General features: G+C 51.9%; 1 protein-coding gene across 1 annotated transcript; it reads left to right on the plus strand.

Moving 5' to 3' along the window:
* Positions 1-9,128: 9,128 nt before the first annotated feature.
* Positions 9,129-12,876, plus strand: SERTAD1 (SERTA domain containing 1). The gene is made up of 2 exons (XM_010380848.2): positions 9,129-9,284; positions 11,831-12,876. The coding sequence occupies exon 2, from the start codon at positions 11,831-11,833 to the stop codon at positions 12,539-12,541; it is 711 nt and encodes a 236-aa protein (XP_010379150.1). The 5' UTR covers positions 9,129-9,284; the 3' UTR covers positions 12,542-12,876.
* The last annotated feature ends 2,133 nt before the right edge of the window (positions 12,877-15,009 follow it).

Below are 15,009 nucleotides of genomic sequence, written 5' to 3' on the forward strand. Positions count from 1 at the left end.
CCTGGCCAACATGGTGAAACCCCATTTCTACTAAAAATACAAAAATTAGTTGGGCAAGGTGGTGGGTGCCTGTAATCCCAGCTACTCCTGAGGCTGAGGCAGGAGAATCGCTTGAACCCAAGAGGCGGGGATTGCAGTGAGCTGAGATGGGGCCACTGCACTCCAGCCTGGGCAACAAGGGCAAAACTCTATTTCAAAAATGAACAGGCCGGGCGCGGTGGCTCACGCCTGTAATCCCAGCACTTTGGGAGGCCGAGGCAGGCAAATCACGAAGTCAGGAGTTCGAGACCAGCCTGGCCAACATGGTGAAACCCCGTCTCTACTGGAAATTAGCCAGGTGTGGTGGCGGACGCCTGTAATCCCAGCTAGTTGGGAGGCTGAAGCAGGAGAATTGCTTGAATCCGGGAGTCGGAGGTTACAGTGAGCCGAGATGGCGCCACTGCACTCTGGCCTGGGCGACAGAGCAAGACTTCGTCTGGAAACAAACAACAACAAAAAAGTGAGCCACCGTGTCCCGCCCTCCCCCTTTCCCTGCAGCTCTCTGCCTGCCCTGAAGGGGAGGGAAAACGCATAGTTCCTTAGCACCGCGATGAGGCCAGTAAGAGGAGCACCCCCTTTCCAGATGAGAAAACTGAGGCTCCGAGAGGCCCAGCGCCTTCCTTAACACCGCAGTTGTTAAAAAGAACTGGCCACAGAAGTGGAAAGGCTGGCCCTGCAGAAGGAACCGAGTCCCCGAGGGCAGTGTCCACGTTCCCCAACCTGCCCTCCTCCGCGGCGGGGGATGGGCCCGCGACCCGCCCTGGGCGTGGCGGGAAGGTCTGGTCCCTCCCCGCTGCCCACCCTGCGCTCTGGGCCGGCCCGGGTACCCGGGAGGCGGCCGCGGCCCGGAGCCGGCCTGGCGCCTCCTTCCTCCCCAGAGGCCGGACGGGGCGGGCCGCGCCTCCCGACCCCCCTCCCTCCTGCCCCAGCGGGCGGAGGCTTCTCTCCAGGCCTGCCGGGCCCGGTGGCTTAGCTGATGGTTTCATTTCCCCAGGCCCGGCCTCTCTTCTTCTCCCTTCCCCCAGCCTTTGAATTCCTGGCTCTGTCTCCATTTTCTCCTCCCAGCTCCAATGTCAACGCCTCGAACAATCTCTCTCCAGGACCACCCTGGTTACAGGCGATTATCCCGTCTTATTTTGTTTTCTTCAAGTCACTGAACAGAAAGGGAAATAATTTTTCTCATCGTTTCATCTTCCAGGGTCTTCTCATCCCACTCGGAATAAAAAACAAAGGTCCACAGAGTAGGCTAAAAGGCCTCACTCGCTTCTCGGACCTCCTTCCCGGTAGCTCCCAGTCCATCCCAGTCCAGCTGCCCTGGCCTTGCCTCCTGACAGACAGCACCTCAGAGCATTTGCAGTGGCTCTCCCCTCTATCTGGAATGCTCTTCCTCTAGTTTTCCTACCTCTCTCATTTGTGTTTTGGTTTGTTGATTTTTTGAGACAGAGTCGTTCTCTGTCGCCCAGGCTGGAGTACAGTGGGGCGATCATAGCTCACTGCAGCTTCAAACTCCAGGTTCAAGTGATTCTCCTACTTCAGCCTTCCTAGTAGCTGGAACTACAGGCACGACCGACTAATTTTTTTTTTTTTTTTTTTGAGACGGCAGTGGCACAATCTCGGCTCACTGCAGCCTCCGCCTCCTGGGTTCAAGCAATTCCATCTCAGCCTCCCGAGTAGCTGGGACTACAGGCGCCTGCCACCACGCCCGGCTACTTTCAAAACAAAAAAACACACAAATTATCTAGTACCTTAGGAGCAGGTAAATGCAAAGGAAAAGAAAAAAGCAGGCCGGGCGCAGTGGCTCACACCTGTAATTCCCAACACTTTGAGAGGCCCAGGCGGGTGGATCACTCGAGGTCAGGAGTTCGAGACCAACCTAGCCAACATGGTGAAACCCTCGTCTCTATTAAAAAAAAGAAAAATTAGCCAGGCATGGTGGCAAGGCACCTGTAATCCCAGCTACTCGGTAGGCTGAGGTAGGAATTGCTTGAATCCAGGAGATAGAGGTTGCAGTGAGCCAAGAGATGTGCAGCTTTGGGGAGGAGGATGTGTTATGTCTGAAGAGGTGACAATTCAGCGGAGACCTGATGAAACAAAAGAAGTAGACCCAGCCAGGTGGCTCACTTCTGTAATCCCAGCACTTTGGGAGTTGGAGGCAGGAGGATCACTTGAGCCCAGGAGTTCAAGACCAACTTGGGCAACACAGAGATACTCTGCTTCTACAAATAAAAAATTTTAAAAAACTGGCCAGACATGGTGGCTCATGCCTGTAATCCCAGCACTTTGGGAGGCCGAGGAGGGCAGATCACCTGAGGTTAGGAGTTCGAGACCAGCCTGACCAATGTTGTGAAACCCCATCTCTACTAAAAATGTTTATCCAGTGCTGTATCCTCACCATCTACAACAGTGGACACCACATAGTAGGTGCTTAATAAATATATGTTAATCAGATGATTCCTCTGAGTTCTTGTTCTTGTTTTTTTTTTTTTGTTTTTTGACAGAATCTTGCTCTGTCGCCCAGGATGGAGTGCAGCAGCCTGATTCTGGCTCACTGCAACCTCTGTCTTCCAGGTTCAAGCCATCCTCCCACCTTAGCCTCTGAAGCAGCTGGAACTACAGGCATGAGCCAATACTCTGAGCTTTTTCCCTTTCCTTCAGTGTATGCTGGAGTGAGCCACTGGGAGACTCCAGGTCCAGGCCTCCTTTTTGCCAGCCGTAAAAATGGATTCTGGAGGGCAGAAAATGTAAATTTGCCTAGCAGGGGCCTGGTTTTAATTAGCATCTTACCTTAATTTTATTATAAAAAATTCAAGCACATAGAAACGATGGGGAAAAAAAGTATTCTGAGCATCTGAATACTATCTTACCTAGGTTTATTTGATAGTTGTTGGCCAGGGAACAACTGTAATCCCAGTACTTTGGGAGGCCAAGGCAGGATGGTCACTTGAGTCCAGCAGTTCAAGATCAGCCCGGGCAATATAGTGAGGTCTCGTCACTACAAAAAAAAATTTAAGAATTAGCCAGGTGGGCCGGGCGCGGTGGCTCAAGCCTGTAATCCCAGCACTTTGGGAGGCCGAGAGACAGGCGGATCACGAGGTCAGGAGATCGAGACCATCCTGGCTAACACGGTGAAACCCCGTCTCTACTAAAAAAATACAAAAAACTGGCCGGGCGAGGTGTCAGGCGCCTGTAGTCCCAGCTACTCGGGAGGCTGAGGCAGGAGAATGGCGTAAACCCGGGAGGCGGAGCTTGCAATGAGCTGAGATCCGGCCACTGCGCTCCAGCCTGGGCGACAGAGCCAGACGCCGTCTCAAAAAAAAAAAAAGAATTAGCCAGGCGTGGACTGGGCATGGTGGCTCACGCCTGTAATTCCAGCACTTTGGGAGGCCCAGGCAGGCAGATCACCTAAGGTCGGAAGTTCAAGCCCAGCCTGACCAACATGGAGAAACCCCGTCTCTACTAAAAATACAGAATTAGTCGGGTGTGGTGGCGCATGCCTGTAATCCCAGCTACTCGGGAGGCTGAGGCAGGACAATCGCTTAAACCTGGGAGGCAGAGGCTGTGGTGAGCCAAGACCACACCATTGCACTCTAGCCTGGGCAACAAGAGTGAAAAAATAATCATCCCATAAACTGACAATGAGACTTACCTTCTTCAAGTAGCTCATTTGTTAATTCCGGAGCTGTGGGAAGAGCTTTTAGTTTTGAATAAAGCTCCTGGCCAAAGTTAGTTCACAAAAATGCTAACTACAGTAGTTCATTCAGGCACCAATTATCAATGAATGCTCAAACCATTGGGTGAAAAGTTAGTAGAAAACAGGATCTTTTGGGGGTCTTACTTTGTTGCCCAGGCTGGCATGCACTAGTGCAATCATGGCTCACTGCAGCCTCAAACTCCTGGGCTCAAGTGACCCACCTCAGCCTCCCAAGAAGCTGGGACTGCAGGTGCATGCCACCATGCTAGCAAAAGTTTTTAAAAACAGTATTCTGTAGATAGTGCCACTGCACTCCAGCCTGGCAACAGAGCAAGACTCCATCTCAAAAACAAACAAAAAACAAAAACAAAAAACCAGTATTTTGGCCGGGCGCGGTGGCTCACGCTTGTAATCCCAGCACTTTGGGAGGCTGAGGCAGGCAGATGACGAGGTCAGGAGATCGAGACCATCCTGGCTAACACAATGAAACCCCATCTCTACTAAAAAATACAAAAAAATTAGCCGGGAGTGGTGTGGGCTCCTGTAGTCCCAGCTACTTGGAAGGCTGAGGCAGGAGAATGGCGTGAACCCGAGAGGCAGAGCTTGCAGTGAGCCAAGATTGCGCCACTGCACTCCAGCCTGGGCGACAGAGCAAGACTCTGTCTTTAAAAAAAAAAAAAAAAAAAAAACACACACACACAGTATTTTGTGGAGATTGGGTCTTGCTGTGTTGCCTAGGCTAGTCTCAAACTCCTGGGCTCTGGCCAGGCACAGTGGCTCACGCCTGTAATCCCAGCACTTTGGGAGGTTGAGGTGGGCGGATCACCTGAGGTCAGGAGTTCGATACCAGCCTGGCCAACATGCTGAAACTCCGTCTCTACTAAAAATACAAAAATTAGCCAGGCATGGTGGTGCATGCCCATAATCCCAGCTACTCAGGAGGCTGAGGCAGGAGAATCGTTTAGCATGGGAGGCAGAGGTTGCAGTGAGCTGAGATTGTGCCATTGCACTCCAGCCTGGGTGACAGAGAGACTTCATCTCAAAAAAATTTTAAAAAGGCCAGGCATGGTGTCTCACGCCTGTAATCCCAGCACTTTGGGAGGCCAGGGCAGGCAGATTGCCTGAGGTCAGGAGTTTGAGACCAGCCTGGCCAACATGGTGAAACCGTATCTCTACTAAACATACAAAAATTAGCCAGGCATAGTGGCATGCGCCCGTAGTCCTATCTATTCAGGAGGCTGAGGCAGGAGAATTGCTTGAACCTGGGAGGCAGAGGTTGCACTGAGCCAAGACTACGCCATTACACTCCAGCCTGGGCGACAGAGTGAGACTCCATCTCAGAAAAAAAAAACTCCTGAGCTCAAGCTCCTGCCTTGGCACTTGACAGGCTCTAAAGCATCATCCCAAAGGTTATTTGCTAACTAGAAAGGATAAATGTATTTTATGATGTACCCCTCACAATCTTTTTTTTTTTTTGGACAGAGTCTCGCTCCATCATCCAGGCTGGAGTGCAGTGGCATGATCTCGACTCACTGCAACCTCTGCCTCCTGGATTCAAACAATTCTCCTGCCTCAGCCTCATGAATAGCTGGGACTACAGGCGCGCACCACCATGCCTGGCTAATTTTTGTATTTTTAGTAAAGACAGGGTTTCACCATGTTGGCCAGGCTGGTCTTGAACTCCTGACCTCGTGATCCACCCGCCTCGGCCTCCCAAAGTATTGGGATTACAGGCGTGAGCCACTGCAGCTGGCCAAACCCTCACAATCTTAATCATGTGATGAAACTCTGCATTACCAATGGTGGGACATCCTGACACTGGGTGCCACCTACTATAATGCATTAGGATTAGGAAGTGATTAATAAGGATTAGGACATACCCTGTGGAGTCTACCTGTTCACTGCATAAGGAGAATCTCACCAGGCCTCTAGACCCAACCTCCAGCTTATTGGAAAAAGAGAGGAACAAATTAAACACAGTCAGACAAATCCAGAATGTGGGACACTATGCAGCATGACTAGGCTGTTTTGCCAGAAATTCGATGTCAAGAAAACATAAAAAATGATTTGGGGCTGAGTGTGGTGGCTCATGCCTGTAATCCCAGCATTTTGGGAGGCCAAAGCGGGCAGATCACCTGAGGTCAGGAGTTTGAGACCAGCCTGGCCAACATGGCATAATCCTGTCTCTACTGAAAATACAAAAAAAATTAGCCAGGCGTGGTGGCACACACCTGTAATCCCAGCTACTCAGGAGGCTGAGGCAGGAGAATCACTTTAACCTGGGAGGTGGAGGTTGCAATGAGCCAAGATCGCGCCACTGCACTCAGCCTGGGCGACAGATTGAGACTTTGTCTCAAAAAAAAAAAAAAAAAAAAAGGATTTTGGTGGGGGAATATTCGAGAATAAAATACAGTATGTAATTTCTTCATTTCATTACAACCAAATTAGCATGTGAGCCTTCATTGGATTCTGATTTTGGAGAAAAGAAAGCAACTATAAAGGACATTCTTGGGTCAGTTGGAGAGAGTTGAATATAGACTAGATATTAGGTGATATTGTGTAACTCTTGATTCTATTAGATGTGAAATAGTATTTTTTGTGGCTTGTACATAAATATCCTTATTCTTTTTTTTTTTTTTTTTTTTTTTTTCTGAGATGGAGTTTTCCTCTTGTTGCCCAGGCTGGAGTGCAATGATGCGATCTCAGCTCACTGCAACCTACGCCTCCCAGGTTCAAGCGATTCTCCTGTCTCAGCCTCCTCAGTAGCTGGGATTACAGGCACATGCCACCATGCCCAGCTAATTTTTGTATTTTTAGTAGAGACGGGGTTTCATCATATTGGTAAGGCTGGTCTCGAACTCCTGACCTCCGGTGATCTACTGGCCTCGGCCTCCCAAAGTGCTGGGATTACAGGTGTGAGCCAAAGCACAGGGCCTAATGTCCTTATTCTTTTTTTTTTTTTTTTTTTTTAGAGACGGAGTCTCGCTCTGTCTCCCAGGCTGGAGTGCAGTGGCCGGATCTCAGCTCACTGCAAGCTCTGCCTCCCGGGTTTACGCCATTCTCCTGCCTCAGCCTCCCGAGTAGCTGGGACTACAGGCGCCCGCCACCTCGCCCGGCTAGTTTTTTGTGTTTTTTAGTAGAGACGGGGTTTCACCGTGTTAGCCAGGATGGTCTCGATCTCCTGACCTCGTGATCCGCCCATCTCGGCCTCCCAAAGTGCTGGGATTACAGGCTTGAGCCACCGCGCCTGGCCTAATGTCCTTATTCTTAAGAGATGCCTGCTGAGCTGTTAAGGGTAGAATATCAAGATGCTTGCAACTTACCCTCCAAAGGTTTAGCAAAAGAAACAATATATATACATATGTAGATAAAGGCAACTTCACACAATGTAGCCAACTATTACTTTTTCTTTCTTTCTTTTTTTTTGATACAGGGTCTTGTTCTGTTACCCAGACTAGAGTGCAGTGGCATGAACATGGCTCACTGCAGCCTTGACCTCCTGGTCTCAAGGAATCCTCCCACCTCAGCCCCCCCAGCAGCTGGGACCACAAGAACATGCTACCACGCCTGGCTAATTCTTTTTTTTTTTTTTTTTTTTGAGACAGAGTCTTGCTCTGTTGCCCAGTCTGCAGTGCAGTGGTGCTGTCTCGGATCACTGCAACCTCCGCCTCCTGGGTTCAAGCGATTCTTCTGCTTCAGCCTCTTGAGTAGCTGGGATTACAGGTGCCTGCCACCTCGCCTGGCTAATTTTTTGTATTTTTAGTAGAGACAGGGTTTCAGCATGTTGGCCAGGCTGGTCTCAAACTCCCGACCTCGTGATCCGCCCACCTCCGTCTCCCAAAGTGCTGGGATTACAGGCGTGAGCCACCACACCCAGCCCACGCCTGGTTAATTCTTAAATTTTTTTGTAGTGAGGAGATCTCACTATGTTGCCCAGGCTGATCTTGAACTCCTGGACTCAAGTGACCCTCCTGCCTTTACAGTTGTTGCCTGGCCAACAACTATCAATTAAATCTAGGTGAGAGAGTATTCAGGTGTGAGCCACTGCATCCAGCCAAGGGAGGAGTATTATACCCTGTCTACCTCTAGCCCCATCCTGCATATCTATTCACCTTGAACTAAAAGCTTATCTTATTACAACAGCTATTACTGCTAACAAAGAAACATGTCGCTAACCAGGCAGGGTGGCATGTACCTGTAGTCCCAGCTGCTTGGGGGTCTGAGGCAGGAGGATGGCTTGAACTCGGGAGGTCTAGGCTGTAGTGAGTTGAGATGGCACCCCTACACTCCAATCTGGGTGACAGAGCGAGACCCTGTCTCAAAAACAAAATAAAATAAAATAAAAAGTAAAGAAAAAATAAAAAAGGCAGCTGGGCGCGGTATCTTACGCCTGTAATCCCAGTACTCTGCGAGGCCAAGGAGGGCGGATCACCTGAGGTGAGGAATTTGAGACCTGCCTGGCCAACGTGGTGAAAACCCATCTCTACTAAAAATACAAAAATTAGCCGGGCGTGGTGGCACACGCCTGTAGTCCCAGCTACTCAGGAGGCTGAGGCAGGATAATTGCTTGAACCTGGGAGGCGGAGGTTACAGTGAACTGAGATCGTGCCACTGCACTCCAGCCTGGGCGACGGAGTGAGAATCTGTCTCAAATAAATAAATAAATAAATAAATAAATAAATAAAATGAAAAAAAGCACAAAACACATTGCACCCCACTCTGAGGATTTTGCATGAATTGTTTTATTTAATCCTTAAAACAATCCTCTAAACTAGGGGCTATTTTCTCTCATTTTAAAAAAAAGACCCGAAGGGATTAAAACACTTGCCTCAGGTCACACAGCTGCTTAGGGAATGGAGCCCGGGATGTGATTCCGCACTCCCACCTCACTCCCGCCCTTAACCACAATTAAGTCCAACTGTCCAGCATTGCTTGAGTGTGGTATTGTGTTCTTATAGATACGATCCTATTTAAACTTTCTTGTCAAGAGGTAGGCAAGAAAATCCCCATTTAATTTTGTGTAGCTTATAGAGGTTGATCATTTTTCCAAGGTCACGCATCGAGTGAGTGGGGAATCCGGAGTCGGAATTTGAACCTGGGCTTATCTGTAGTGTAGACCCCTGCCGGGGGTGGATGTGTAAGAAGCTTAATTGCCGGGTTTGGCAGGTGCATGGGTAGTTGTGAGGGGCTCGTACTTTGAGAGGCAAAGCCCCCACTTGCCACCGTCCCCCAGAGTAAAAAGCCACCTCTTTCCACCCCTCACTCGCGCAGCTGCCCGGGCATGCGCCCAGAAGCCCCTCCTTCAGAATCCGCCCTTTACAGGCTCCGCCCGTCACCGTCGAGGGCCAATCCCTGGGGCGGAGGGCGGGGCAGCCACGAGAGTGGGCGGTCGCTAAGGGTAGTTAGGAGTCTGGAGTCGTGAGCCGAAGTCAGAGCTGCGTCTCGCGACCCAGGCGCCGGTTGCTGGAGAGCGAGCAAGCGATGCTGCCGCTGCCGTTTCCTGATTGGTTGTGGGTGGCTACCTCTTCGTTCTGATTGGCCGCTAGTGAGCAGGGTATGTAAATGAAGGGGCCTGGGAAGAAAAGGGGTATCAGCGGCCGGGTCCTTCACGGAGTTCGATCCCTGGGTCCGACAGGTTCCCGCCGGGGCTGCCCGGGATCGAGACGCACGGGCCTCTACGTGCTTTCTACCCCGGCCGGGCCGGGTGAATCACGCCGCAGTCCGAGAAGGGGGCGGAGGCGCCGGCTCCTTGGCTCCGGCTGCGTGACTCACCCGCCCCCGCCGCCGCCGCTTCGGGAGGAGCCGCCTCCACTGCCGGAAGCGAGCGGAGGCCGGGCGCAGAGAACAGCCCGCCTAGGGTCCCGGCTCGCACGGCGCCGGGAGGCCTGCAGGAATCACAGCCGGGAAGAGGGGCAGTAGAAGGGGTTCTGGGGTCAGAGGGGCCAGAATCCCCAGGGGAAAGCCGGCCTGGGCACCGCCAGGGGGCGCCGGGACTCGGGGGCGGAGTCGGGGGTGGGGGCGGAATTCCTGCGGTTCCGGACTCCCCGGACTGCGGGGAAGGGGACGAAGACCCAGTTTTGAGTAGTGTGGTGGTCCACTCTTAAAATCTTGCTAGGCAGGGTCCCGGAACTGGACTCTAAAGTCTTCCTGGCCCAAAAAAGTAGGTAGCGCCAGGGGTCCAAAACTCCATCCAGCCCTACCCCCGCCACTCTAAGAAAAGAGTGGACCCTCAAACTTAATCTCAGTGACTGACCCCGGTGCCGATTACGATTTCTCGACAAGCCCTGTCTAGTCTGCCTCCCAAAGAAATCCTGACTCGACCGACTTCCTTCCATGCCCACTACCAGCTCCTGCTCCAGGCCATCACCATCGTCAGTCCCAAACGAGTACAGCCTACTAGTGGGTCTCAGATCCCCCCTCTTTTTGCCCCCTACAGTATTCCTGGAAGCAGCCATGGGGGGGATCTTCCGGAAACCTAATCAGCTCACACCCCCATTCCCTCCGTGCTCAAATTCCTTTAATGACTGCCCACCACACTCAGGATAAAATCCAAACTCCCTACTAATGCATATGTGGTTTTCTGTGACCTGGCTTGTGCCTATTCCCCCAGCCGCTGGGCTTTTCTTTGCCTTTTTTTGTTGTTCCCTCCTCCCGGAATGCTTTTCCCAGGGTCTCCCATGGCTGACTTCTCTGGCCTGAGGGCTCCATTCAAATGTCACCTCCTTACAGGAGCCTTCTCTGATCATCTAAAAGGTCTCCAGGACCTTTTAGTGTCTTCCTGTAATTCTCTGTACATTTCCTGTGTTTGCTTATTTATTTACTGTTTGAAACATAGTCATAGTAGACAATAAGTGTTAAACTATGTGAAACTAGTTTAGTATTTATAATATAACTTACTTAGATATAATTATTTATAACGTTATTATAATATGTGAAACAGCTGCTTTTGTAGGGGAAAATGTTGAATATTGGTCATTCCACATGGTTCACTGAAGAAATAATAATGTTATCATTAAGTGTGCTTATTGGCAGGGCCTGGCAGCTCACACTTGTAATCCCAGGACTTTGGGAGGCTGAGGTGGGAGGATGGCTTGAGGCAAGGAGTTTGAGACCACCCTGGGCAACATAGTGAGACCTTGTCTCTACAAAAAATAAAAGGGGGGAAAAAAAGAGTGTTTATTGACTGAGGGGGGAGGATCGCTTCAGGCCAGGGGTTTGAGACCAGCCTGGGCAATATAGTGAGACCCCATCTCTTTTTTCAGATAAAAAAAGTCTATAAATATACTTAAATTTAAAATTTAAGGCCGGGCGCAGTGGCTCACACCTGTAATCCCAGCACTTTGTGAGGCCGAGATGGGCGGATCACGAGGTCAGTATATCGAGACCATCCTGGCTAACATGGTGAAACCCCATCTTTACTAAAAATACAAAAATTAGCCGGGCGTGGTGGCGGGTGCCTGTAGTCCCAGCTACGCGGGAGGCTGAGGCAGGAGAATGGCGTGAACCCAGGAGGCGGAGCTTGCAGTGAGTGGAGATCGCGCCACTGCACTCCAGCCTGGGCGACAGAGAGAGAGACTGTCTCAGAAAAAAAAAAAAAAAATTTAAAAAGTCTGTAGGCTGGGTGTGGTGGCTCACACCTGTAATCCCAGCACTTTGGGAGCCAGAGGTGGGCAGATTACTTAAGGTCCAGGAGGTCGAGACCAGGCTGGCCAACATGGTGAAACCCCGCCCCTACTAAAAATATAAAAATTAGCCAGATATGGTGGTGTGCGCCTGTAATCCTAGCTTTTGGGGAGGCTGAGGCACGAGAAGCACTTGAACCCGTGAGGCAGAGGTTGCAGTGAGCTGAGATCACGGCATTGCACTCCAGCCTGAGCAACAGAGCGAGACTCTATCTCAAAAAAAAAAAATCTATAAATATACATATACAATTAAATAAAAATTGTCTATATCTTTAAAGTTCCCTAAGAAAAGCTAGACACAGAGAGGTTAAGTGACTTGCCCAAGATCCTACCTGTAGCAACTGTCAGATCCAGGCTTTGAACTTAACATTTGTTTTCTATAACTGACTATAACTCCATAACTCCCTGCCCTCTGCAGATGCTGAGCAAGGGTCTGAAGCGGAAACGGGAGGAGGAGGAGGAGAAGGAACCTCTGGCAGTCGATGCCTGGTGGCTGGATCCTGGCCACGCATCTGTGGCACAGGCAGCCCCAGCTGTGGCCTCTAGCTCCCTCTTTGACCTCTCGGTGCTCAAGCTCCACCACAGCCTGCAGCAGAGTGAGCCGGACCTGCGGCACCTTGTGCTGGTGGTGAACACTCTGCGGCGCATCCAGGCATCCATGGCACCCGCGGCTGCCCTGCCACCTGTGCCCAGCCCACCTGCTGCCCCCAGTGTGGCTGACAACCTACTGGCAAGCTCAGACGCTGCCCTCTCAGCCTCCATGGCCAGCCTCCTGGAGGACCTCAGCCACATCGAGGGCCTGAGTCAGGCTCCCCAACCCCTGGCAGATGAGGCGCCACCAGGCCGTAGCATCGGGGGAGCAGCACCCAGCCTGGGTGCCTTGGACCTGCTGGGCCCAGCCACTGGCTGTCTGCTAGACGATGGGCTCGAGGGCCTGTTTGAGGATATTGACACCTCTATGTATGACAATGAACTTTGGGCACCAGCCTCAGAGGGCCTCAAACCAGGTCCTGAGGATGGGCCGGGCAAAGAGGAAGCTCCGGAGCTGGACGAGGCCGAACTGGACTACCTCATGGACGTGCTGGTGGGCACACAGGCACTGGAGCGGCCGCCGGGGCCAGGGCGCTGAGCCCTTGTGCTGGGATGGTTTTCTGGTGTCTGAACTGAGCTTGCTGGCTGGACCAACTGTCCTCGAAAAGACACAGCTGGCTTCCCTAGTACAGAGAACAGGGCTTGGGCCACTTTGGAGAGACAGAATCCAGTCCTGGGCAACTTCACATCCGTCCTCCTGTCTCAGGGCTTGCGGGGGAGCCTGGGATTACCCCCTAGTGATGGAATGACAGGGTCTGGTGGCGGACTGAATCCCCTGGCCCTGGGGTCATAGCTTGGGCTGTTCCTTCTCTGATATGGGAAGAGATCCCAATCAGATTTTTCAAATTAAAACCAGTCCTGGGAAATCTCAAATCCGTGTGCTTCTTTGTCTCTGGGCAAATGTGAAGGCGAGATAAAAACATCAAACATTTTATTGGGTGTAGACTGTGTACCAGGCACAGTTGTAAGTACTTGACTGTGTTAACTCATTTAATCCTATAACAGCCCTACAAGATCGGTAGTATTATTATCATCCCCATTTTACAGGTGAGAAAACCGAGGCTCCAAGATTATCACTTGAGGTGAGTTTTAAATTATGAACTTACGTTTCTTTTTTTTTTTGAGATAAGGTCTTGCTCTGTTGCCCAGGTTGAAGTACAGTGGTCCCATCATGGCTCACTACAGCCTCAAACCCCTGGGCTCAAGCGATCCTCCTACCAGGCCACATTTTTTTTTTTTTTTTTTTTTTTTGAGACGGAGTCTTGCTCTGTTGCCCAGGCTGGAGTACAGTGGCTCGATCTCGGCTCACTGCAAGCTCCTCCTCCTGGGTTCACCCCATTCTCCTGCCTCAGCCTCCCAAGTAGCTGGGACTACAGGTGCCCACCACCATGCTTGGCTAATTTTTTGTATTTTTAGTAGAGACAGGGTAAGACGGTGGTGTTAGCCAGGATGGTCTCGATCTCCTGACTTCATGATCCACCTGCCTCGGCCTCCCAAAGTGCTGGGATTACAGGCATGAGCCACCGCGCCCAGGCCTTTTTTTTTTTTGAGACGGAATATTACTCTGTCGCCCAGCGGAATATTACTCTGTCGCCCAGCTGGAATGCAGTGGCGTGACCTTTTCCACCTCCTAGGTTCAAACGATTCTCCTGCCTCGGCCTCCCCATTAGCTGGGACCGGCTAATTTTTTATATTTTTTGTAGAGACAGGGTTTCACCGTGTTAGCCAGGATGGTCTCGATCTCCTGTCTCAGCCTCCCAAAGTGTTGGGATTACAGGAGTGAGCCACTGTGCCCGGCCTTTTTTTCTTTAAATTTTATTTATTTTCCTTGCTAGCAGGAAGTCAAGGCCACTTTTTAAAAATGAAAGCAAGTCCTCGCATGGAGTCTACCTGTATTTATTGAGGAGAGAAGGGGAGGTTGCTTTCAGAATGGCCCGGAAATAAAAACACAAAACCTGGATCTTGGACAGATCCTCTCCAAGGAGCCCTGAGAGTCGTCTCTCCAGGAAAATGAGGAAGGAAAGGGGGACAACAGCCCATTTTTAAAAACAAAATCCACTCCCGGTCTCAAATCTCTGTTTGGGCAAAGGATAGGGCCGCTTGGAGGCTGTGTCTGAAATAAAGCCACTAGGCTTGGTAGCTGGACTGCAGAGAGGGCGCTCAGGGCAGGCAGCTGTGCCCTCCTTCTAGAAGAAACCCAGACCTGGGCGAGCTGGGGCCACCTGCCCGTGTGCTGGGCCTGCCTGGAGCGCCGGGTGTCAGCGGCCGCCCCCGCGGTCCAGCCGCATTCCAGGCCTGGCTGGGAGGGGCCGCACACTCAGAGGCCTGGCACGGGACCCAGGCTGCGTCCTTCCTGACGGCCGCAGGGACAGGGCGGAGCCTAGGGTGGGTGCACGGAGGGGAGGGAGTGTCACCGTGAAAACTGCGGGTGCGCTTGCAGAGAGGCGCAGGGGGCTAGACGGTGACCCGAGGGGCAGAACGGTGACCTGAGGGGCCAGCAGGGCCTTGAGTGAGGGAAACGCCGCCATCGTGGGGTCCCAGAGCCTCTCCTCTGGCCAGAAGCCTCGGGAAGGCAGAGGTGGGGTGGAGCTGGGCCAGACGGGGAGCCCGGGTCGGCCCCAGGGTCCGGGAAGGGGAGGGCAGAGTGGCGCTTCCTGGAGGAGCAGAGGAAGTTGTGCCCATTTCTGGCAGTGGATGAGACGGGCCGTGGAAGGGGCTGAAAATGGTCTGCGGGGAGCTGGCGTCCAGGCTGAGGGTCTTCCAGGCGCCTGACTCCAACCCCGAGTGACTCCAGCCCCTGGGCAAATGGGCCTCGGACTGCTTTACCGCAGACTCAAAACTTGGGCGCCTGGGCTGAGCTCAGCACCGCCCCCTGGTGCCTAATAGGGCTCTGCGATGCCGCCTTCTTCGAGGGATCATGAATGCCCTCTGTTTACAACACTCTGTGGGCCCCTTCTCCCTTCTTCTCCCTTCTCCCTTCTCCCTTCTTCTCTTCTCCCTTCTCCC

This window comes from Rhinopithecus roxellana, chromosome 12 (assembly GCF_007565055.1).
Source record: "Rhinopithecus roxellana isolate Shanxi Qingling chromosome 12, ASM756505v1, whole genome shotgun sequence".
NCBI classification, from domain to species: domain Eukaryota; kingdom Metazoa; phylum Chordata; class Mammalia; order Primates; family Cercopithecidae; genus Rhinopithecus; species Rhinopithecus roxellana.

What these genes read in the sequence shown, in the direction of transcription:
- SERTAD1 (XM_010380848.2), top strand. Translation starts at nt 11,831, where the DNA reads ATGCTGAGCAAGGGTCTGAAGCGGAAACGGGAGGAGGAGGAGGAGAAG.